The sequence below is a fragment of the Melanostigma gelatinosum genome (assembly GCF_949748355.1).
Source record: "Melanostigma gelatinosum genome assembly, chromosome: 1".
Lineage (NCBI taxonomy): Eukaryota > Metazoa > Chordata > Actinopteri > Perciformes > Zoarcidae > Melanostigma > Melanostigma gelatinosum.
This window is the reverse complement of record NC_136634.1, coordinates 8,852,691-8,878,374: the sequence shown is the minus strand read 5'-3', so window position 1 is coordinate 8,878,374 and position 25,684 is coordinate 8,852,691. Positions and strand designations below refer to the sequence as shown.

At 41.2% G+C, this 25,684-nt stretch overlaps 1 protein-coding gene across 4 annotated transcripts; it reads right to left on the bottom strand.

Moving 5' to 3' along the window:
- Nucleotides 1-312: 312 nt before the first annotated feature.
- Nucleotides 313-23,313, bottom strand: tp53i11b (tumor protein p53 inducible protein 11b). 4 transcript variants are annotated; one of them, XR_013772092.1, is made up of 9 exons: nt 23,211-23,313; nt 20,024-20,114; nt 8,249-8,390; nt 5,906-5,964; nt 5,734-5,782; nt 5,007-5,103; nt 3,514-3,615; nt 863-2,807; nt 313-768 (listed from the first exon to the last, which is right to left on the bottom strand). XR_013772092.1 is itself a non-coding variant. In XM_079270926.1 (9 exons), the coding sequence occupies exons 4-9, from the start codon at nt 8,375-8,377 to the stop codon at nt 2,674-2,676; spliced, it is 570 nt and encodes a 189-aa protein (XP_079127052.1). In that variant the 5' UTR covers nt 8,378-8,390; nt 15,496-15,588; nt 20,024-20,114; nt 23,211-23,313; the 3' UTR covers nt 313-2,673. The 4 variants fall into 4 exon arrangements, 3 of the variants coding, with proteins under 3 accessions (XP_079127052.1, XP_079127051.1, XP_079127053.1); XM_079270926.1 differs by adding an exon at nt 15,496-15,588 and having other exon boundaries at nt 313-2,807; XM_079270925.1 differs by having other exon boundaries at nt 313-2,807.
- Between the last annotated feature and the right edge of the window lie 2,371 nt (nt 23,314-25,684).

The window sequence follows — 25,684 nt, the reverse complement described above, 5'->3', positions numbered from 1 at the left end:
TATAAACCAAACAAATTAATAAAATCTGCACATCATTCAACAATAAATTACACACACACACACACACACACACACACACACACACACACACACACACACACACACACACACACACACACACACACACACACACACACACACACACACACACACACACACACACACACACACACACACACACACACACACACACACACACACACACACACACACACACACACACACACACACACACACACACACACACACACACACACACACACACACACACACACACACACCAGAAAGAACAGAGGATTTAATCGCTTTTGAAGTCTTCAAAATATACAGCAGTGTCCTTTATTTGAAACTAAATCGTGGAAATCCATGACAATTCATTTATATTCAATATAGCACATATATACACATAGAAACACAATGCTACAACTTGAAACAGTTTGACCTGGTATGCTATTCACAACAGTACATGGTATGTACATGGTAGAGGGAAACGTCAAGGACAACTAATCATTGTAATATTTGGTCTAATTTACGTCAGAGAACCAGGAGGATGAAGGAGACATTTCTTTGCCTCCCCCCGTCACTGCCCAGCTCTCCTAAAATAACTCTTCACAGACCTTTGAACATTTCACAGGGCTGATGATTTGAGGCCGGCAGTATCGACTGAAATGGAATGACATTTCTCTGGAACATAATTACCACGCTAGTCAGGGCAGAGCAGTAGGTTGGGGCACACTGTCACTCGGGAGAGCTGCATCTAATTAAACACTGGCGAAAGAAAAAAAGTATAATTACAACTTTTCAGGAGTTCGGGAGACCTCACCCATGTTTCATGTTTCCTCTATCTGAACTGAAAGCTCACCCAAGTAACAAGCACATCTGCCATCAGCGCTGGACTCGCAACTGCAAACCCACAATCACCCCGACCTCAGGACACTCCCTTCCAGAGCAGGACTGAACGTGGTCATTTGCAACAATATGGACCACCTTTGGAGGAGACGACACGACACAAGGTTTCTCATCGACTCAAAATACATTCACTAAGTGAGTCCACCATTTTCATGTAAGAGTTTCTTTTTGACTGGCCTGTTTAGAGTTGACAAATTAGCATCGCTGGCACGGCTCCAAAGCTGGGATGTTGCTTACCTGACGGCGTGCCGACTAGTGGGAGGTAGAAATGTATTGAACATATTGATTGGGTGGAAACTGTCAAGTGGGTTGTATCCGTTTTAATGCAGAAATGTTTCTTCTTAGGCTATTTAGCCAATTCATCCATTCACCGCCATCAACAGCTTCATTTACCAGCTTTGCGCTGTAGTTGGTGGCAGCTTGCTACACAGTTTGAGCCATTTATTTTGGTGGATCATATTGCATGCATGAGGCAAAAAAATGGAAATGTCACTTAAATAAGCTGAAAATAAGACTCACCAAGAAAAGAGCACTCGTTGAAAGTCGTTTAACACTTAAGTTCCCTGTTCGGTTCACAAGAACAGCACATAATAGCTAATACTTTAATTTACATATATACACAAGAAGTAGGGTGCAGTGTTGATGACTGTTCTTTAAGGAGTATGTAAAAAAACACTGCTACATCACCGAAGAGGAACCAGCTCAGGTGTGTTCGCTCTGCACACAGACATGCTTGGCTTGTGACATTACAGGTCAGAACGTTAAAAGAGTACTTTCTGTGAGATCACTCAGGCTGAAGTCCTGCCTACCAGCACACAGGAGATAACTACGTCACTTCTCTTCTAACAGTCAGATCACATGACCATTTGTCAACATTACATACCATTTACCGTTAATCTCAGAAGTGTAAATATTCTATCCATAACAATTACTATTTATTTTGGTAGAACTTCTTGACTGACACTTCAAGGAATCCAAATTTTCTTTAAAAAAAAAATCACTTTGTCCCTGAAAAATGTTTAGATTCAGCATTTTGTTTTGGAGAGTTATATCTGAATATGGTTGATTGAGGAAACTCCTAAAGGTCCATTTTTACTGTGCTGACCAAGAAAGCTTTCAGCAGTATAAGAAAAGGTTCATCGTCACTCATCCAGCTTATCCGATTGCCCCTACATTTACACTAAGTTGATGCTTTTCCCCATTTAATGTGTCAATGAAGAGTCGCCAGAGAAGCATGCAAGAGCACAGATATTCAAGAGTCACTTCAGCAAACCTACAGTAAGAGTGAACCAGGAAACTGATCAGGTGACACACTTTGGTCCTCGAGTGTCGTTAAGAAGTGGCGTAAAGATGCAACTTCATAGAACACAAAATACTGAATCAGGAAATCACGTGGCAGTACACAAACAACTTTGATGCACTGTAATAATCATAGAACTACTAAGTGACACACGAAAGCAATGCACTACAAACTGCTAGCTCCTTCTTTATAAACAGCTCTCAGAATTGGAGGGCGGGATGTGTGTCAAGAGGGGCTTGACCTCACAGCCCAGAGAAAGAGATTTGTTCTTGTCGTAGAGTCTGGAATGTGAGACTGTGCTCATCTGTTGAACACTGGGGGTTACAATAGGCTAGGTCCCATAGCAGGGGGGCATCCACTGGCAAAGTAATGCTCCGAGCCCCAATCAAATATTATTCCAAACCTTCTGACCCCTTGTTTGTGCTCAGCTGTCCCCGCCTCCCTGGAAGTATCAACCAGTCAGCTCAGATCTTCTTCGTCTTACGGCCCAGGTGGTAGTAGTACGCCATGGTGACCACCACGAAGAGCACCCGACTGACGAGCAGGAGGATGGCAGCGTTGGGCAGGATGCCAACCTCCATTAAGGTGATGGATGTCACTGAAACCACACAGCCACATTTAGTACTCTACTTATTTTTTAAGCAAAAGGCTCACTGCACATGTTTTTTCTGACATTAGCCTCTGGAACGTGTTTTCAATTTTGTTTTAAAAACAATAATCACATGCCCATACATATATTGAAAGAGTTCTGTTGCGGCAATTGTCAGTCTGTGTTACACAAGACAAGTGGATATCATTTTAAATTAATCCTTATAGTAAAAATATGCCTTTATGCGTTTCCCTGGGCAGCGCTTCCATGCAGAGCTGGCAAGATAGTAACAAAGAGGGGCTTTTGTGCTGCAACTTTGAAAGTAACCAACTTGATTTGTGTAACCGACTGCTGAAGCCTCACATTAGTGTCGGCTGACCTTTAGAAGTATTTTTAACTACACAAAGGAATTTGTCCCCCATCACTTGCATTGACATTGCTTCAGTAAAGGTCTCTTTGGGTCCAGCATAGACAGGAGCAATGGTCATAGAGACCAAAATGTACAACGTCCATGTAGACATGCAAGCGTTAAGACTTAAATGTGTGACCGATCATTCAATATAATGCAAGGCTGCGACTCTACACTCCAACCACAAGAGGGCAGTATCAACACAATTATGTTTGTCTCAACTGAGTGAGATCATGAACATAAACAACTCGGGACAAAAAGACATAAACCAAACTGTAAGATAATGTATTGGAGGAATCAAATCACCCAGAAACTGGACAGCAAAGTAGCAGGCTTCACTGAGCAGAGTCCACTGGATGACGGTCTTCTCTACCGTGTACAGGCCATTCCACAAGATGAGAGCCAGGCCTGGAAAAGGATGCGATAAAAGGGAATTTATAGGTTGAGGTGGATGGGAATGAAAACAGGAAGAAAGTACTGCTAAATGTCTAAGAGCGATTCAACTAACAAACTACAACGAACGAGAACAGTTTACTGTTTACAGTTGTAGCTGTATTGCAGGTCTTTGATGCAACATGCACACTCTGATAATTGGCCTATTGGTGAGTCATTGAATGATTCGACTCATTGATTCTGTGTTTAATCATTTCACACACACACAAACATTAGGCAATGGCAGATACGGGTGGGCTGTGTCCTCCCTGCCAGCTTCCATCAGCGTGGCAGACGCGACCCCATCCTTCGCCCTCTTCACCGCTCCTCGTCTTGGAAGACATCACCCTCTTTCTTTGCTAATCCCCCACAGCCCTGCTGATATCTAAAATACATAAGTCCTCCTTTTATTGGCTTTATGAGATTGCGCGCTGGTTCATTCATATCTTCCGCCACTGTGGCATTTGTTTAAGGTTTTATCTCTCCTCAGGCAACGTGGTAATCCTCCAGAGGGTCATTTTTGATTTGTTCAGATTTCTCGAGAAATGCGTACAACGCTTGAAGAGTGCAGTATGAGGTTTCTCTTTAGTATTCACATTATCTTGTGGAGGAGGACGGAACACATTAGATGATACATGTTCTGGTCCTATGTCTATATAAGGTCCCGGAGCTGACGTTGTGACATATGCAACTGGGCGAATCTCTGGCAAAAGTCAAAGCACACCATTCGCAATCAGGCTGCATGTTTTGATGAATCTTTTTTTTGCAACGCTGTGGGAGGAGAAGCACGCCAAACTGATGATTACACCCGCAGGATTATAGTTATTGTGCTGTAGCACAGCCACACTGAACTTTTTAACATTCGATTGAGTGAGCTGCAAAATTTTAATATCGAGCAATTCACCAACTCCTTTGGAGTTCCAGACCAACCCACGCACAAAAACATTCATACGTGCATACACCGTCCTGCCATCCCTCACTTTGTTCCCACTGTACTTACATCTGATATACGAGGCCACAGAGGCGAATGGAGGCTTTGCTGTGAGCATTCTGGAGAAATTGCCTCTGTACTCTTATTAACTAACTGAATCAAAATGCAGAGCCTCAGTTTGTAGCCTACAGGGATAACTTTGCAGCAAAGAGCGCTTTTTATACATCTGAATGTGCGTGTGAACTGTAATGTATGAATTATCACAAAAGACAATCTGCAGTATACATTTTTGTGAGCGGGTATAAATAAATCTTAAAAAAGGCCGTGCGTCAGCATCATTGCAGCACAGTGAATGAACTCCCACATGCATAGTTGCAGTATATTCACTGTACTGCAGTTTCCGCATGAAGAAGCATGAATGGGAATGAAGACTTACTAAGCAGTGCTCCTCCATAAAGGCGAACAGAGATGCTGGTCGTGGAGAGCTCCTCCTCGAAAACAACCTCATATAGCTGGTTGGGAAACACTAAGGCCTGTGTAGGAAAAATACAAGCACAATACAACTCTGTCATATCCACAGCATTCTGTCCCCTCAAGCCCCCCAAATACAGCAGCATTGACAAAGTCTCCCTGTTAGACTCACTGTGTAGGACATTGAGCATTTAGGACCTATAGCTGACAAAGACGGCACTGTATCTCCAGATGTCCCTCACTGACGAGTTGAGAAAGAACTTCTGCCGGGTTCGTGAGACATATCTCCTACTTTGACAGGAGTGCTTTTTCTCCTTCAGTAATTATACAGAAGTCTCTTTATTGATATCATGGTATATGTAACTGTACGCCACGTTAACAGTATCACAACACAGTAATTGTTCTGTAAAGTAAATTAAGAAATGTTTCAAAATAACCGAACAGTACTTCATCACATTTGCAAAACAGACTTGAATTTTCCTGCAGGATTTGGTCATCATTCATTTTAAAATGTCATATCACAAAGTAAACGCAGATGTCTGGTAATTATGTAACCAGAGTGCTTCCCATTCTTGGGCTGGTTGGGATGCCTCCTCCTGCTGCTGCTCTGCATTTACAACATTACTGTCCATACATACGTCATATCAGCCAACTCTAGATCGAGGCTATCAAAAGATTTAAGCAACACTTACCATCACGGCCATAACTGTGAAACCCACTGCAGAGATGAGTATCCACATCCTAAGAAGAGACATTACATGACCAACTGTATCCTTTATGGAAGCAATTCTGATTCAGCATTTGTTTTTACAAGATGTTGAACTTCACTGGAAGTGACACACAGATGACTTCACACACTCTCACCTCAGCCCGATGGGCTCTCGCACTGCAAACTTAATCTCATTTCCGAGCATCTGACTGATCTGTAAAGCGAACGAGGCAAAACAAAAAGAGGAAATGAGTTATGAGAAGGGAAATATAAAAGCAATCATGTCATCTCATCAGATACATATTACTGCTCGCCATTCAGGTGCATTTCATGTTGCCAACACATCTGGAGACCGCAATTAGAAAGAAGCACATTAAACAAAGTGGAGAGAAAAGAGGCCGAGTGTCAAGAAGAACCTATCAAGTTGCCAACTAGACTGTAAATTTCTTCACTTCCTTAATTACCCCATTAAGATTAAGAGGGTATAACTTTGTTTATACTTTGGTGACCTCCACAGATGGCACTTAAGCTCAATGTGTGCTACGTTGTAGTGTTCTCTGAAACATCAGAGGGAGCACAATTACTGCGAGGAAGCACGAACAACAACAACAGTTACTAGCAAAACGCCATCAACAGGATGCCGAGTAGGAATTTTAGTCACGCGGAGACTCCTATCTCATATTCTCATCACAACATCTCGCTGTGAATTCTGGATGAATAACCAACTACCAAGTCTATGCCAGAAGAAACTAACATAAGCCGAGCGACACAAGGACCACGCAATACTCTATTCTAAATCTCTCATCAGATGCTACTTGTTTTTCCAACTCTGCTCCATCAGGCACCAATATATTCATGTGAACCTCAGAAAAAAAACTAATATGAAGCATGCAGTCATAATCTGTGACTCCATTTGTTTAGTCTGATATTACTAGCATCACAATAGTCATCTACAACTATCCGAGGGCGTGTCTGATGTAGTGTGAAATTTGTTCATTTCATAATTAGTCGATGCACAAAAAATAAAAAAATAAAAAATGCATCACTGACACACTTTATAATAATTAAAGTAATTTTGTCACAAGCCTCTAGAATTGTAGCTTTTCTTTTGTCAACTTAAATATCAGACAGACTAAACAAGCAATTTGTTGCTGGAATAAAAATATTTTCATGACCGAGCACTGAAAGTTAAACTTCGAACAAATGTAGCTAAAGAGTTAGACTACGGAGTTGGGGAGAAACAGGAAAAGGAAGAAATGCACAATGCCGTTTGGGGAGAGCGAGAGACGCTTAATCACAGCTGCAATGGTCCGACCTCGTCGTCACTCAATCAGGCAGCTACATTCAGGAAAGAAAGTGCAGCTCATCAGCTACAGAGTGGGAAAAACATTCAGGAGCAGCAGAGGAAGCAGAATCTCCTCACCAAACTAATCATGTCTGTTTGTGCAGTCACGTTAGATAGTGATCACCAAATTCAGACGTCTCGGCAGTAATCCTCGGATACAAAACAAATGTACATAAAATATCATGGGATGTCTCATCTATGAAGGCCTGGGCTCAAGCCCTGTTGATTCATGGCTTTAGTGCTCAAGTAGTGTACCAGTGGGTTAAAACAGCACAATTGCACTCACCTCTCTCACGGGAGTATAAGTAACATTATTCTTATCTCCGAGCAGTAAAAGACAGGAAGAGACACTTCCCCTCCTTTGTGTGGAGGGACCACAGCGATAAAGTTTCCCTTCCAAACCAACTCTTGCTATGCAGTTAAATGTTGGATCCCATGGGTCTCTTACCACAAACACTTGTGGCGAGGATACAGACAACTCAATGCAGCACATTGTAAAAGCAACAATTACATTTCTAAATTAAGGTCAATGCCACAGCTAAATAGGGACACCTGCTATTCCCCTCGCAATCATTACATCCTGTAGCAAACCTAGATGATCCTTCTCAAATGAAATACGTTTTATTGGCGTGGATGATGTTCTCCCATCAGTACGCTTTGTGAAAAGGATCTGAGAGGCAGATGTCTGGGTCAGGCTCCTTGCTAAAACATTGAGCGAGAAAACACTCCGAAGGGCGACATCTCATCACAAGCCATCAGCCACCACCGTATGCCCGATCCCTACACTTCTGTTCCCTTCTCCCACATGCCTGATTAATATTTCAGTGAGGAACAGTCAGCTCTGCCTATGCTCATTTAAACGATTCATTCATCTAGATTCATTGACTCGTACGCAGCAAACGCACAGGGGAGTGATGAGGCAATTAGCAGCAGATTGTAGCTTTTAACAGGAATCCGTAGCTCTGCTCAGGGTAACGTGTGTTCATCTGTGGTTGAGTCAATGTTGTTTGCGCACTGCTGCAATATCCAGTCGACTGATGGTTATAAATGCAGCTTGTCACGCTAATGCACTGGCTATTTGCCTTTGTCTACGGTCACTGCACCACATTGAATAAAAAGGACATGAATGTAACATCACGCAGCTTAATCTGACCTTTGAGCGGTGCACTTCGCCATCATCATCCTCGCCGCCGACTCCGAGGATCTTCCGGCTCTTCAGGCGGCTTATCAGGTCTGTCTGACTGTGCTTCTTCATCAGAGGAGGGTGAGGCTTAGACGCCATGGTGCACACACACCTGACAAAGAAGTGGAAAATTAAATAAACAGATGGAGAGAATATGAAAGTATATATAGAAACATCGGTAGAGCTTCTCCCTCTGGTATTACCCCTCGCTCTGAAGAAGACCTCTCTCTAGGGCACAGGCAGGAAGAGGTACCAATATACAAATAATCCCCGTGAGGACTTGATTTATGCAACACAATTACATAACAAGAGTCACGCAAATACAGGCAACCCATAAAACCTTCCTCTTAAGTCAGACATCCCAGATCTGCCCCACTCAAAGAGCCAATGGATCCGACAGGGACACAGGCTACTACTGCGCACACACACTCTCGTAAATGGAGCTGGACTTTTAGGCCCGAGTACCACAGCTTCCATATTGGCCTGTATCGTCTACACAGCAATATGCCCTAACCATCGCTACAGATACATTTATGTCTCATTTGAAATCATTACTCAATGGGCTGTAGTCCAACAATCTAATTTATTTCATTTTCTATAATTTGGCAGTTTCCTGCTTTAAGCTCTCAGCGTGACTTATTTTTATCCCCACATGCTGATTTGATTAAAAACAGACTAAAGATACACTGCTGCAGCCAGCTTTGTTAGTTTTTCAAGTAATATAAAATGTATTTCACAGAACGTAACAATAAAGATGTGACTCTTGCATCTGTTTTAGTAGAAATGGTATCAGATATCTGGGCTTTTTGTTTTGTTAATACAGCCCATTATTATTATCATCATCATCATCAATTCAAAATTTCCAATCCATACATTCAGACAACTTCTTCTTTAATGAAGAGAACAGTAAACGCAAACATTCACATGCCATTTGTTGGATGCTAACTGTCAGCAGGGTCTGCTGCTGTGGTTCTATTGATCTGCGTTAATGAATAGCGCCTGTGGATTCACTGGGGACAAGCAACAGTCAAATCAAGAGATAAGCGTCGACTCAGTCGTGCAAGTGTGTAGTCGTGTAACCTCCTCCATGGTTCAACTGGAGGCAAACCGGCACACAATGGGACGGCTCCATGGGGCAAATCTCTAAAGAAGTAAAACAAATTATTGAACGAGTATTTCCAGGAAGGAGACACTACCGTGAACAGACATTGTCCTCAGGAAAGGGAGACTAAAAAAAAAAAAGAATCGTCAATACGAACAGGAAAACACAAAGCTCTCCGTTTTCCACTAATTAAATAGTGTGTCATCACAGTTAGAAGCACATAGTAGGCATCAAGTAAACAAACTGAAAGTGTTGGTCAAAACTGCACAGCTAGAGCAGAAAAGTAAAAAATAAAATAAAAACACCTAACATACTAAAGCTCTCCAATACAAATGATGCACGCTATATTCCATTTTAGTGATGATCAGTCAGAGAGCTATTGATTAAAAATACAATATCATTTCTGAGGCTGTACAGTCTTAATGGATGCTCCATTGGAACTTCCGCTAAACCAATTAGTTAAGTCATAGTTTCTCATCATAACTTTCCCAACCGGGTAATAAATTCAGTAACTTACCACTTAAATAAAAAGGATTAAGCACTTGCTGGTTCAAGGGTCTCAAATGTGATTATTTGCCGCTCGTCTTTGTGCAATATGAAGCAACACAATGGCGAAATCATGAAGTGAAAATTGGCTTAATTTAGAATGCAAATAAACACATGCTGCAGTGATACTTGAACAGCATTAAATTGCTAAAACTTTGCTGTAAAATACATTAAAAAAATAAATTAAAAAAAAAAAGTTTACATTTTCTAAAGAAGTTACCCAATTTGACCAGATGTACAGTACTCTTTCCTCTTCTTCACTAAATCAAATGACGTAAGATGCTCTATAAGACGACACTAAACACAAACTTAACCAGATTCACTGAATCATGTTTGATTCGTTCATTCATTGCATCTATATCAAGATAGACGAGATTTTCTCCAGCCCTACCGTCTACCTTCATTTCATGCATATAAAAAGCCACCACTTCTACAACCTCTCCACTCCCAGGGTAGTAAACTGGTTAATCATCCTCCCTGCTTCCGTCGCCACGTAATAGGACTAAGTTGACGCTAAAATAATTATATTGCTGTAGATGTAAAAAAAACAGCAAAGGCATTTTGGCCCCCTGAATGTTGATCTGCGTTCACCATCATCATCTGTGATAAAGCAGTAAATAAGACAGCACGGACAAGACATTTCTCCACGCATACAATCCCATAGCATGTCTCCACTTCAATCTCCTTACGAGAGCGCCTCGACTTGCCAGAGTAATGCTGATGCAGTTGCCTAGCAACTGATGGAGCAATCACTTGTGAATTATTGAAAGCACCTTTACAATTGAAAGCACCTTCGATGAAGTCTCTGCTGAGAGCCGCCAGTGATTCCGCCGTCACGCCTTAGTCAAGTGATGTCAGAAGACCTCTAATCGCAGCATCAGTGGCATGTTCTAATAATTATAATGTTCTAGTAAACATAGGTCTGCAGTAATTGTTCAATGAAGATCGGCTATTTCTACACAGGAAAATCTAATTCCCCATTTTTAGGCTACATTAGTTGAAACTATTTAAAAAGAAAGGCATAAACTAAAAACACCCCGACTACACACAATGCAACAACAAAATATGAGGATGATGAAGAAGACAATCAATAATATTAAAAAGCTGTATCTGCAGATTCTTCAAAAGCCATGCATGTGTGATAATGAAGATGCACATCATGCCCTGAAGGAAGCCCGAAGAGGGAGGCACATCAGATGTATGCTGGAAAGCCTGCCATTGATGCAGTCTGGAGAGACGGGGGCTTTTTGTCTCCACTTTGTAATCGTCGCCGCAGAATATCAATGCATTTACCTTCCGACTGTGTCCAACTGGAAGAGGGAAAATAGTCTCATCACAGAAGAAAATATCAAATTAATTAGTGTGTGTGGGGAAGAGAACAGTTAGTCCACCTGGACTGAAGAATGATTTATAACCCGAGAACACAATCAATAAAATGAGTAACAATATTCTCTTATATGCTTTGTAACACAATACGTGCTGTGGAAATGAAAGGCTGCTAAACATAGCAGGAAGATCGTGGGAAAGGTGCAAACTCGCCGAGAGATCTCTGGTAAATGACAAGACATTTTGTAAAATAAATAATTGTCAACAAAGCAGTGTGGGTGATGAGGAGCAACTGCGAACAAATGTGTTACTCAACATAAGAAAGCAGACTCTACAGCTTGCTCAACTCCTCTTTTCTATAATTAACTCGAGACACAATTGCCCAGTAGTCTCCAAATTCCCTCAACGCCATTTTTGTGATATCTAGCAGCATCATAACACCTCAGACTCTAGAAAGAAGTGTGCGCAGTTCACGCTCAATGAAAAGCCTGTCCCTTGAGCCCACTCAACAAAACCGACCGTAGTTAATGAATTACCTCTCACGGTTAGTGGTAATGGTTTGGAGCCGTAAAGTTATTACAGCTCAAACCAAACACCGCTAAGTAGATTAAAACACATACAAGGTGTTGACATCTGTTCTAACCCGACAACCCTCGTGCTGGCGTCTACTTTATTAGTTTGCATTTAATAAATAAAAAAGGTTCTTATTAACATGTCTCCCTGCAAGACTGGATAACAGTATTTGCAATACAACTGCAAATGTGATCATCAATCCACCCCCCACTGACAAACACTGCAAGTATTATTATATACTGTGACCAATTATACTGGAATGAACATTAGATTGTGTAGGTGTTCAAAATATTGTGGCAGCTATATGAATTGCAAGATCAGAAATAGAAACTGGAGATGTTGTTATGCAGGGACAACAAAACGGCCGCCGCATGACGAGTCTTAGATTGGGCCTTTTCTCTTCATGTGGCCTGCTGTGCAATCACACATTCGGTCGACTGGCAATCTGTGGAGCTCAGGCGACGGTAGGCACATCTTCCCGCGATCTGCACATTATATCGTGTAAGTGGAGAGATTGATCCTGTGTAAATATCCCGCCATCCAGGGGTGTTGAAACCATTTTATTCAAATCACCTAAAGTAATGGTTTCCCTGGCCAACAGATGCCCACTCTGATGTGGTGGAAATGACAAATGAGGTTCAGTTGTGGTGAAAGGGCAGAGAAAACGGATGAACACAGAAAGCGCTGCTCATGACAGCTGCTGGTAAACAAAAGACAATTGCCAAGGCAGTGAATTCCTATCTCGAGTCAGAACAGGCCACCAATGTGCAAACTCAGAGAAGCTCTGTACACGCACTCCCAACTGCTGTTCCGTCAGCTACCATCAATGGATTATCGTGCTAAATCCAACAGATTAATGCTCCTTACTCATCTGGGGACGGTCACCATGGGATGAGTCCTGGAATTTGGAGTTTCCCGGCCTAATATTCGGTTATTACGTCACACTGCAGCGGGGGAAACAACCCTCTTGTTGACGGACTTACTCCAACGTGATTATGCCAGAGTTACCCTCGAGTGTTTACTGAAGATCTTCTGGGAGTCACAATTACATACAAATCCGAGTATCCCAGTAGGCATTGTACAAAGATGTTAATACTACATCTATTAGGACAAGGAAAAACCCAGTTTCAAAATATACGAATTAGAGCTACAGTTCTTATGAAGTGAGATACTGCTCAAGAATGTGCATTTATGAACAATTTCAAGCATTGTCTTATGAACTCAGCTCTAGGGATTGTGGATAATGACAGAGTTCAAATTACAGTCCAGCTGAGTCTCAGCGGAGGCGGCATTATCGTATCACACATACAATTCCTGAACAGAAATCGTAACAATGGATGACGCCAGATTCAGAATTCTTGTTTCATTTTGTTAACGTATTAGAGTCAAAGGTTTTTATATTACTCCATAAATCACAGAATACTGTTGACAGCCATAAATCCATTTTGGCCATGTTGTGAGGAAAGACTGAATTATATATATGAACAAACTTCTCCATGAAACCCTTCAGAATATAGATAGGAATGTTTGGTACATGTAAATGCTACCGGAGTAGAGATGTAGACAGCGTATAACCTAGTAGCTTGAGGGTGGCTTGCGGTTACATCGGGGTATGCTATTGAGGGTGCAGGGGGGGGGGGCTCCAGCAGTATGAAATCACTGAGGCATGCCAGTGATTGTTTGGTTTTTCCATCTATGGAGCCATCTTGGACACTTGCAGGCTCGCTGCGACGCCAACGCAGGAGGAGCAAAGAGGTGGTGAGGTAACCCAGAGCTGACAGTGCACACACGCAGCTGGGAGGTTGGGTGCGTGCACACACGCACCCAATTATTTTCCCATCAAGGCTGCTGGCATATTACAGGAGACGCTGTACTTTTTCACTTGTGGGGAACAATCAGCATTATTACGTGCTTAAAATGGACGCAGTAAAAAGACAGTAGAGTCTTTTAAAGTGCTTTGGAGAACAGAATTTGTATTATTGCTATGGGGTTGTTCTGGCTCTACAAGCAGAGTAGCTGATTAAGGAGTAGATTGCAAAGGGTAATTTTCAGTAAGTGGACATTTTGAAATCACCGCAGTGTTTTCCCCTACGCACAATAAATAGCACAGCTGCTAAATGAAAATATCCCCAAACATGAGCTCGCCATCTCTACTTTAAGCGGCCAGAGTCGGGGGCGAGGCAGGATAGAGAGAACACCCTTTAGCAGCGAGTTATGAGTTATTGGTCGTTCAAAATCACAGCTGGCGGATCGGATCAAAGTCATGGCTTATTAACCCGATACCTGTGTGGGCGCATCCCTAAATATTGATTGCTAGTTCAACAATTAACATTCGGGACATCAATTAATCTTCAATTTCTTATAATAAAAGACAGATAAATGTTTAATCATTTTCTCAACATGCCAGTAGATTTCAACTGGTTCGTTTATTTTAGAATGTTTTTTTGACAGACCTACATAGCACACGTTTCCCCCACAATGCAATCACTGTACACGTGTCAGTCAAATTATATATTCTGGAATTTTCAGATGAGTTCGGTGAACTGGTTGGTGAGGAAAGGCAGATGGTCCTGATGAATCTGAGATTAGTTGGATAAGGGGAGGCTGGTGTTCGGTCAGCTGTATGTGAAATGTAAAAATGCCAAGAAGGAAATATTGGATTTCATTCTGTCGGTCGCTTAATCAAGTATTTTACTTTATGTATTCCATCATTCGACAGGATGGAAAGAGATGCAGAGTAGGACGAGAGGCAATAAGTCTCATTTAACTAAACATGAATTCACATCTACAACTGTACAAATGTGACTAAAGCTCTCATGTCAGCGAACGTGCTAAATATCACAGCAGCACCCCCCCATTTTGTTTTATTAAAAACTACAACTGCTGGAAAAAAAAAATCCTAAAGGGAACCGCTGTAAAGCAGGTGGAACATTAGAATCTATAAATGGTGGGATAAAAAAAAAAAAATAAAATAAAAAAAAGGCACATTGCAGTTTCAGACAACATAAATAATTAGTGTAGATCCCTGGGAAACAGCACGTTAATTATAAAAACAATCATTTACCCACTGCGGCCTGTAGATAGGATATTCAGGACCGATTGAAAGAAACACTATAATAAAATTTAAAAAAGTGCACACTTGGGCCGGGTTTCTGACATTTAAAATCTGGGCCTCGGGGATTGAAGCATGTTGATCCTCCAGTACTATACGACTCAAACCACCACACATTTGTTTAGAGCAGTAAATTTAAGCAAAACCATGTTGGTTCTCAATAAAGCTCATTATCTTTTTTTAACAGTACGCAATCTTGCTAACCTTCCTGTTTATATTCTTCTGCCTCTCTGATCTTGTCGATCATTGTGCTGAAGAACCAACAAGGAAATGTGATAATCAGCATTTGTAAAAGTGGAGCAGACATGTTTTTTGTGTTCTTTGGGGAAACTCACAGGGCCGGGGACAATTACCTTCTCTCCCGGTCAATGAGTGTTAAATCAAACGAAACGGCTTTCTGGCTGCCCACCTCCTGGAGACCCCCCGACTGCACAGCATCGGAGGACAAATACCTTCTCCTAATTAAAATGTTAAAGTACTGCAATACTTAATATGGCGAATACTTCATTATGTGGTACCAAGGAAAAGAGTCCCCCGTCTTCCTTGTTGAAGTGCTACCTGGTTGCTAAGCAGCCCCGCTGGATGACGAAGAGCACTCAGTCGAGGACTCAATCTGCGTCACCTCAGGATTTCTTCAGCTGGACGTAATGGCTAGATAAAAAAGGTGAAAGAGAGATCCTTAAAATCATGACTTTATTAATAAAGCTATCTAGTAAGACGCAGTTCATGTCATGAAGTATTTTCAATCATCCGTTATCTCATGTCCTCTAAACGTGTAAGAGAGCTCGTCATGTACCGCTAATCATCTGCTCATTATTCCAGGCACGAGGGCGGCAATGGTTCACAGCAATGAGCACACTTCTACTAGCTATAAAGGGCAAATAAGAGGGTTCTACAGCAACGGCCAGAAACATCAACATTAGTGTGTGTGTGTGTCAGGTTTAACGTATTAGGCCAGAGGCAAACTACATTAAGAACAACTTCCTTGGTCACACACACACTTGAAGATTGGGCAACACCGTGGACTCACTCTCTACATGGAGTAGTGAAAGGGATCTTCACTTAGAAGAAAAACAACTTGTAGTTGATGTTGTAATCTTGTAGCAATGACTTCTACAATCACAGAAAGATGTTTTCACAGGTTAGACAGAGTTATTGATCCAATCACCGTTTTCCACCTTGTTTAATAGTTAAGCAATTTAAACTTTTTTACTGAATTAATTTAAAGTTGTTTGTTCCAAGAGCAACACAGATTGATGATGTTGACATTTCATTTGCTGGTTGGCCAGTGTGACAAATCACCTTGTTCGACAGCCCACTACAAGAAAAGATAAACAAAAACAAACAAGGGGACAATAGTCATCATGGATAAGGTACCGTACCTCCGTCAAGACTTTCCAAGCAGCAAAGTTAGTAATGACTGTGGCTGGGTCAACTGAATCATCTGTGATATTATACACTATAATCTAAACTTCAATAGCTTAAGAGACAAAGGGTGTCAAATACAGAGCAATAGTCTGGAGGAAACGGAAGCTTTTTGGCCATCATTTTGTGACGGGACCAAGTGTTGCAGCATCGCCTCACCCTGCTTCCCTTCTACTGACGTGTCATGTCTCAGCTGGAGAGCAGGTGTGTTGTGACACTACTTTCTTGTGATCTTCTACTCAACACCGTGGTTTTGCTCAATGCTTGAAATCTGAACCACTCCTATATCATTTTTATGAGTCATTTCTGCTTCCTTCTCCTGACTCCAGACTAGCAGGCACCTCATCATGACCTGTAGTTAGGTAGCGTCTGAAAGGTGTTGATATATCAGCACCATTACTATACAAGACTTTTGGTGCCAATACCTTTCCATGCTTTAGTTTTGGAAATATAAACATGTATTCATGCAATTTCTCTTTGATTATCAAAATATGCCAAACTGCTCAATGCATCATAGTTAAATAAAGAACCTTACCTAAATAAGATTATAGTCTTTAGATTAAATTAATTAATCAGGAAATATTTGACAAACCAGCCTTAGATCTTGTTCAAACAGAACAGAGAGGATCACTACTTGATTGAATACTTTCACATTGTACAAAAACATAAACACAAATTAATGCTAGTGTAAGTTATGTACTTTATACAACTTTTTTTGCCCATCCATTGCACATCACTACAATCTGCTAGGTTGACAGCTGCGAGTACTAATAACAGCCATTTGTTGTTTACGGTCGTTACCTTTATGCTCATAATGATAATTTGGAGGGAGACCTGAAGGGACACACGTCCGTGTTGCAGATTTGAGGACTTATTCGTTCGATTTAGTGACTTTTGGAGTCAGTGCTGCTAGCTAGCTACTTTCATTGGAAAAGAGTTGGCAGCACTGGGCCGGGCTCTTCTGTTGAATTATTTATATATATAATAAAATAAAAAAATTTAAAAAACAAAGCATACACTCGCCGATTTTTCCCATGAGTCCTTTTCTATAAGAGACTACCCTCGTCGTCTAGATTAGATTATAACACTCAGTCTGAAACAGTGACTCAAATTCCAGCATTTCCTCACACTGTCATTGTTTCTGTGTTCGCTCAGCTCTGACGCAATGACAGAAACACTTTAAGCAATTCCTCCCATCAGTAAACAGGGCATCTTCCTCAACCAGTGCAATTCACACAGCTGCACCCAAAACACGTACCATTCAGTCTGTGATTGGTTCGTCTACGATTCTCCCACACCGCAGACAGAGCGCAAATAATAACAAGGTTCTCTGAGACAGAAAATCAATACTCGGAACATTGCATGGTAGAGTCTCACCAAACGTTTAACCTTCTCGTCTGCAGAAAATACAATTCCAACGTCCATCTAAACAGCATGCCATTCAATGTCCGCTTGTGCTGGTTCCACAGCAGCAGCGGTCTATAGATTGTTGTTGGACAGAAGCCTATTGTGCAGTAGAAGTCGTATCTCTTTCTAGAAATGTCATGTCCTTTGTTCAGGAGGTGAAATGTGGCATGCAGCGCACCAGGAGTAGGAAACACAGCCCACTTATTAAGTAGCCAGGCCGGTCCAAGTAAAGTCTGTTTGGCAGGTTTTATGTAGGGAGAGCACATTTTTTGCCCCACGAGCATTCGAGCCATATTAGAACACCAGAACAAAAAGGTCAGACAGCTGCAATCTGACAAGTCCTGAAGCTAATTGGATCTCATTTCATTCAGGGTAAAAGAAAAAAAAAAGATAAGGAAGGCCATGGCAAGTAAACAAAAGTGTTGCTCATGAATGTGATTGTGTTCATGTACTTGATGTTTACTCTGATACTTCAGCTAAAACTCTGACATTTCAAACTTGCATACAGAAAAAGGGTTTTCTACCATAGGCCATCACTGCACATTTCTGTCAACCTTAATATCGTCACATATGCCAAAGCCGGCTCTTGGTAAATGTGAAAACACCCACGCAGCTTGTTAATCAGGTTTTTAAACCAAGCACCACAAATGCCATGAGGGCTCAGCTGCGTTTACACAGAAACAAATTAGGGAATCACCCGTAGCCAGCGGCAAGTCAATGCCTGCAGAGGATGGCTGATTAGGTAAATATCCAATCGGGGGTAAAAGATTGCATTTGTCTCTACGGACCCATTAGCTTCAGCTTATTCCCTCGGCAAGAGCCTAGTTGTGACCGCATCACTTTTAGACATTTACAAGAAAATGTAACTTTTTTAATTTGACTTCTCTCCCTCACTAATGTCAGCGATTCTGTCACAACAAACCATCCAAATAAAACATCTACGGAGACAAACTACTATTGAGGCTTTTCATAGTCGTGAAAAGAATTGTATTGATAAAATATGTCCTCATTTATGGCAAATGTTAGCAAAATGACAAATGCATGTTCAATAGTCAATTCTCCCCAGTGCATTAAATAAAGCAAAAATGTTCACTAATAGAAAATTTTGGATAGATAGATAGCTATCGAGAGCGATAGAATTTAATAATCTAAAGCTGAGAGATAAATCAGCTTCTAATTGCAATTAGCTAAGAATAAGTAATTTGGACAATAGAGTTTTGTAAAAGAACATCATATGATCAAGATACACTATAATATTGACTTATTGCCAAGACCTAAAGAAGTCAAATGTACGAACTGTATGCCTTGGCCTAACATTAAATTGCCGAAAAAGTAGTCATGCAGAGTAACAATCAACAGAGCAGCAAGCACCCTCTACAGGTAACAACACATTAACACAAAAAAAATGCAGAATGTTGAAGTTGGACTAGTAGCAGCTGACACAACAGCTCTGGGTTCCACTTGTCTGCTAGCTTTCTATGATAGCAAATTGATTTCATTGTTGGACTGTTGGCAGGGGAAAAAAAACTAACTCATTTGAATAAGTTTACTTTGGCTTAAAAAAGAAAAGAAAAATAAAAAAGATTAACCAAGCAAATAGTCAACATAATTGTAAATTTGTTGGAGCTCAATATTACTCAAATAGTCACTTTTCAAGATAGGATAAGAATATTCCCAAAGTCAGTAGTTTTCCATTACAGTCAGAGAAAAGACTTCAGTGAAGCAACCTCTCGATGAACCCGGCACGTTAAATGGTTCATATTGCGGCACACTAGCACTACACTAACAGTCGTCAGTGAAGTGGGAACTACGATTTCAGTGATTAAATGTTTGATGGAAACACCTGTACGATCAGTCGAGGAACATAACCCCAAAGAAGGCTTCGATTCTGAGATGTGCAGGGTCAACGCATAGTAGCTGGAATATTTCCATTTCAGCCATCACACTGCACGAGTCCTTACAGTAGAAGGTTGCCGGGAGGTCAGCTAAGCAGACAGCCTATGCAAGGGTTGGAAACGTTAGATGTGATGTACGAGCGCTGCTGACGAGAACTGAAAGGTGACTTTGTCCAAATGTCACGGGGGAAATGTGAAACTATATAAAAGAACTCAACGTGCACTCGTGCACGACAATACTCTACTGTGAGCGTGAATACTTGCAACTCCAAAACAACCAGTCTACACACAGCATCGCTCTCTGGACAGCTACCACAGACAGACCAATTAAAAATCAGTGAAACAACATGATTACTTACTGAAAACAGACACTATTCGACGGAGAGTTCACACCTGGACGATGCTGCCGCTGGCTTTTTCAAATGTCCTGTGGGGTCCCCTCAAATTTACCTGTTGATTGAAAATAGCACATGTTTTAAAAATAATTTCTTTTTTTAAAATGACTATAACAAATTACAAAGACCAAAGCAGTCTCATAACAGCAGAAAAAAAAAAAAAGATGCAAACAAAACATAGCACCACACGTACATTTAAATATGAAATAGAGATTAACAAAGCTAATGAATCCAAAATGAGATTCTGCTCAGTTTATGCAGACAGCTGGAAGCGCATGAGGGAAATTACTTGCTAAATATACACAGAAATTGTCCAGTGTTTTGACACCACTCAACAGCTGAATTGCTTTTGTGTCTCCACAGATGTAATCAATGACTTGAGCAACCCACCAATGAAGTCTGAAAAGCCACATATGGTCTCCTTAGCTTCTCTAATCTCGTCCACTGGAAGTAACAGGAGGCACATCTGCTGTGGTCTCATTACTGAAGCGTTTGGCAAACCCACTGTGGCACCAGGTAGAAGGAAATTAAAAGCAATGACGCCAGGCAAGAAAGCAATCCTCATTGTCAGAGGAATATTGCTGGTTCACTGCAGTCCCCTTAGAGACGGATCAGTAGTCGGCGAAGAAATACGAAACTAAATATAGCGCCCACCATTTTGCGGAGGGAAATCATATTCATAGCTGTGGCTATTTTAAGAATACGTCTAAGTGACAACTACCAAGACAACACTGGAAGAAGAGCTGCGCATTGTGAGCTGCGCATTGTAAAAAACAAAGGATTAAGTCTTGAGGTAAATATCCTTTATGGCCACTGTTAAGAGAAATCCCTTTGTGCTACAGTGTCATCTGAGCCTCAGGCGGTACACAGTCTGTGGCATACAAATGTACATTTTCAAATACTAAAAATAACCATTAAAACATTTACAGTTTGTTGTAGACTGTAATGTGAATGTAAGCATTAATAAATCACTGAGGGGTTAAACAAATAAAAATAAAAAGGGGGGGGGGGTCACCATCTGTTTGGATACACAGCATGCCCAGAGAGTGTGAGGGACCCGTGGGACTGTTGTGTACTGTGCTGCTGCCCGCCTCACTGCCTCGTCACCTCCATTGAGACGCACAACCAGACACATATGCTGCTGCTGCTGCTGCTGCTAGACTCGGCGGATAATTTCAGCTCCACAGCCCGGCTCCATTGAGACCAGGCTCTCTATCCAGTCTGGTGGTGTGCACAGGGACACGTTCAAAACTTGCAAAGAGAAACCATTGTTCATTTCGAGGTAAATATAGTACAGTATACTATTTCCACCAACAGTGCATCTGTGCCCTTGAATAGGAAGGTAACATTTCCATTGTCCAGACAGTCGTAAGACAATGTGTACCACCTCTAGGCAACAGCGAGACCGGCGCTTTTGTTCTGCACAGCGAGAGAAACCTGCAGCTTTGCGAGTCGGCTGAGGTGACGATATCCTGCAGTCACAAGCAGTCTGAAAAGGTCATCATCATAATCAGGCCAGATCTGACCTATTTACCAGAGACACCGCTGCGCTCACAAAGTACAGTTCAACCACATTAACAATGAAAATATCCAATTCCTTGCTTTGGTTAAAAAAAGAAGAAAACTTTGTCACCATGGGCACAAAGAACAGAAGGAAGTCTTGTTTCATCCGTCCTTTTTTTATCAGCCAATTAGAATCCCCCGCCCGCCCACCAGCCAGGATGACATGTTGATTCTTGATCGCAAGGCAATTAGAAGAAAAAAAAAAGAAAAAAAAAAAAAAAAAGAAGTGTGACTGCTGGCATGGGAATATGGCTCGATTCATGAAAAACAACAAGCCATTTAAAAGGCTTCATGCTGGGGGGAAATAATAGTGCTCATCCATCTCCTGCAACTTCAGTTTTTAAACTTTCATGTCGCGATATAAGGAGTGTTAGAGCCACAGTGTCTCATCCCTCATGTTGTGGGCTTCTGTTTGACCCAAGCCAGCATCTTGGATTGGCTTTTATTTTATGTGTAAATAGTTTTAAGCTTTACAAAACATTGGCCACAAGCATGAGATCTGCAGCGGCGTCATTTTAAAAAGGAAAACTAAAACTCTTCACGTCTGTCCTTCCTTCTATAATACTAAACAAATTCAGTGGTAGGAGGTTAAAAAGTAAAGTTACGCCGACATTTCAGTCATCCATCCTGCAGACTGCTCAACAGCAAGATGTAGGTCGTTCACGACACTGACGGCAGTGCTGCAGCATTGCTGAACGTCACTTGGGACAAGTCTCAACACACCAAACACTCACCTGAACTGTGAGGCGTTAAGACAACTGCCACACCTCGTGACCCATCTCGCCCAGGAGAGACCAGCAGATCACTGCATTTGCAGTAAATCTCATTTGATTACTTCATCCCAATTACAAAGTTGAACTGTGTACAGTGGCGCAACCTACTCTCATATTTACATAAACATCACAGCATACTGTGCATGTTCTCTCTCTTTTTTAAATGGAAACATCATCAGGTGCTGCCCTAATTGGGACAGTCTGGCTCCCACGCTGGTTAATCCACTTTCACCAGTCAACTCTGACACCTCCTTTTAAAAACATTCATTCAACGTGTTCACCCATTTGCTTTTAAAACATAGAAACTACAAATGTATTAATGAAATAAAGACATATCAGCTCAGCTCTGTCGTTTAGAATACCATGGTAATGTTGGTAGTACTCACTCATGTTAACCCGTCACTGCTAAATAACTTCACCGCTCCAGGGCCGAGCAGCTCAGCCGTTAATACGGTTATAGAGCTAAACCAGTTCTTAAATATGAAGGGGCTTCTATTTAAAACACGCGTTTGTTACGTTACATACTGTTGACGCGAAGGGAAATTATTTAACAGAGCTGTCCACCACGCGCTCAACTTCGCTTCTCCAGCTTTTTGTACATGCATGTGACCGACAACTCACATAAACTAGTACGAGAACAAAGAAACTTAACAGCCGGATTTTATAATAAACAAAATAAATATTCAAGAACGCAGCTTTGACATGAGTTATGTGCACCCTCCCAAGACAGATACAAAACACCGCTTGAAGCGTGTTAAAGTAACGTTGTTGTTACAGACAATGGTAGATATATTTTTAAAGCGCGCGTAACTTACGGACGGACGTGGAGTGGTCTCCAGAGTTCGCTTCAGAGTGTAACGTTAGCCGATATTACAGTGGTTGAGCAGCGTGGATAGTGTGGCGTCTCACCGCAGCGCTCCGTGCTTTTCACAAACCCCGGAGCAGCAAACAATTTCAGAGCTGGGCATTACCGTAATAACCGGCGCTCTCACGAAAGCGCACATTGGATTATATATACCGTAATACATGAACTAGCATTATTTTCCACACTGCAGAAATAAACTGTTACAAGTAAAAGTCCTGCATTCGAAATCCTACTTAAGTAAAAGCAGATATGATAGTTATTAATATCAACATATTCAAAGTACCAAAAGTAAACCTACTCATTATGCAGGACGGCCCAATTGTAGATAATGTATGTAAAAGCACTGGATTGTGATTGTTGATGCATTAATGTAGGCTACGTCACTCTAATGGTAAGGGTGGGCTGATTTCAACTGCTTTATATTCAGCTAGGTATCTTAATAATCCATAAAAATGCATCATAAATCATAATTGGATTCATATGTTATATTAATAATCTGAATCTGCAAAGTTACTAGTAACTAATGATGTCAATAAATGTAGTAGAGTAAAACGTTCTGATAGTATACTGGATGTATAAAGTAGCATAAAATGGAAACACAGGTACCTCAAATTTGTACTTAAGTACAGTAAGCTACGTAAATAAATGTACTTTGCTACATTCCGCCACTGACAAGGTTTCTCACTGTCACTGTCGTATACCTGTATTCAAAAAACCTTGCTGTATGTAAAATACATGACTCACTAAATACACTCCAATGAAATACAATTAAGGATTATTATGGGTAATGGTGAAGGTAAAAAATGTTACATCTACCTTAATTAATCCATGATTGAAAGCACGACCTGTCCAGCATGTTAAATGACCTAAATCAAACACACCCATGACGCACAGGCGAACAGGTGAATGAGTTCTGGGAAGTTGAATGAGTGATATCCCCTCTGAACCTTCCAGATGGTCCCATTTTACGTAACTGTTGGAGGCTCACAAAAGGGGGAAAAAATGCAATATTTCACATAAGTATAGAAAAGTTGTAAAACAAATGTAAATGTGTGTAACATAATACATTTTTTTGTATTCCTCCTTTGTACCATAATCATCTCACAAATCCCCTAGATTTATCTTGTGACCCTGTGGCGGGGACTTGACCCCTCCCTGGGTTGGGAACCACTGAAATAAACTAAATAACATGGCTGCAAAAAAAAAATGCTTACTCACTGATGCAATAACAAACGACTATCATAATATACAGTAATATCTCAGTCAAAGTGTCCATATTTCTGCAGAGAACTCACACTTGATTGACTGAACTAAAACCGACACCAGATTGCAGACATGATGAAAAAGTTTACTCTTGTCAGAAAATGAGCTGTGTAGAATTCAACACAGTGGTTTCAGAATCATGATCTTTGTTCGATTGTGCCAAAGCAACTGAGAAAAACTCTCGGATTCACTGCGGGCATCAATCAGGAAGCAATTTCCTTCTGGGTAATGGCTTGAATGTGTTACTCACTCCCTTTCACAAACATACGATAGCCCTGAGGTGCAAACCATCATGTATATACCAGAGTGTATGCCTTAGCAAGTTGTGCATATTTGGATTCATTGCATATGTTCTTATTAATGTTCCTCAGGCTATTCCAATGAAGCACCTTTGGCTGTTAATAATGCATACATGCTGCTGTACTTTTGTTGTATATATAGAGTAAGAGTATGGTCCTTGTTAGTTGGTGGAATAAGTGGCTCCTGCTTCCTTATTATGTGCTCGGTGTTTCAACATCAAGCCTTTCTTAATATTGCAGAACAGTTATAATTAGCAGCCTTCTATTTCCACACTTTGTCTTCAGAGTGGTGCGAGTGGATAAGGCAAGGTTACTTGTCTTTAATTGCTTTTGTAACAGCATCAAGGATGTCAGTCTCCTCAGCCTCGCTCTGTTCCCTTGTGTTTCTTCCACCAATCAGCTTTCAGACTGCCCACCTGTGTCTTGTTGTCTGATTACTGTAGTTTCTTGTGTAGTCCTGTCTCTTGTCAGCAGGTTGTTGATTTGTCTGCTATGTTGCTGTTGATTAGCCCTTGTGCAACAAACAAATTCCCCCCGGGGGATGAATAAAGTATCTATCTATCTATCTATCTATCTATCTATCTGTCTATCTATCTATCTGTCTATCTGTCTATCTATCTGTCTGTCTGTCTGTCTGTCTGTCTGTCTGTCTGTCTGTCTGTCTGTCTGTCTGTCTGTCTGTCTGTCTGTCTATCTATCTATCTGTCTGTCTGTCTGTCTGTCTGTCTGTCTGTCTGTCTGTCTGTCTGTCTGTCTATCTATCTATCTGTCTGTCTGTCTGTCTGTCTGTCTGTCTGTCTGTCTGTCTATCTATCTATCTATCTATCTATCTATCTATCTATCTATCTGTCTATCTGTCTAT

Bases quoted from the DNA above. Each gene is read 5' to 3' on its own strand.
- tp53i11b (XM_079270926.1), bottom strand. From the start codon at position 8,377: ATGGCGTCTAAGCCTCACCCTCCTCTGATGAAGAAGCACAGTCAGACA. The intron at 5,783-5,905 runs GTGAGAGTGTGT...GTCTCTTCTTAG, and splicing joins CGAGAGCCCATCGGGCTGAG to GATGTGGATACTCATCTCTG. The intron at 5,104-5,733 runs GTAAGTGTTGCT...TTTCCTACACAG, and splicing joins TCACAGTTATGGCCGTGATG to GCCTTAGTGTTTCCCAACCA.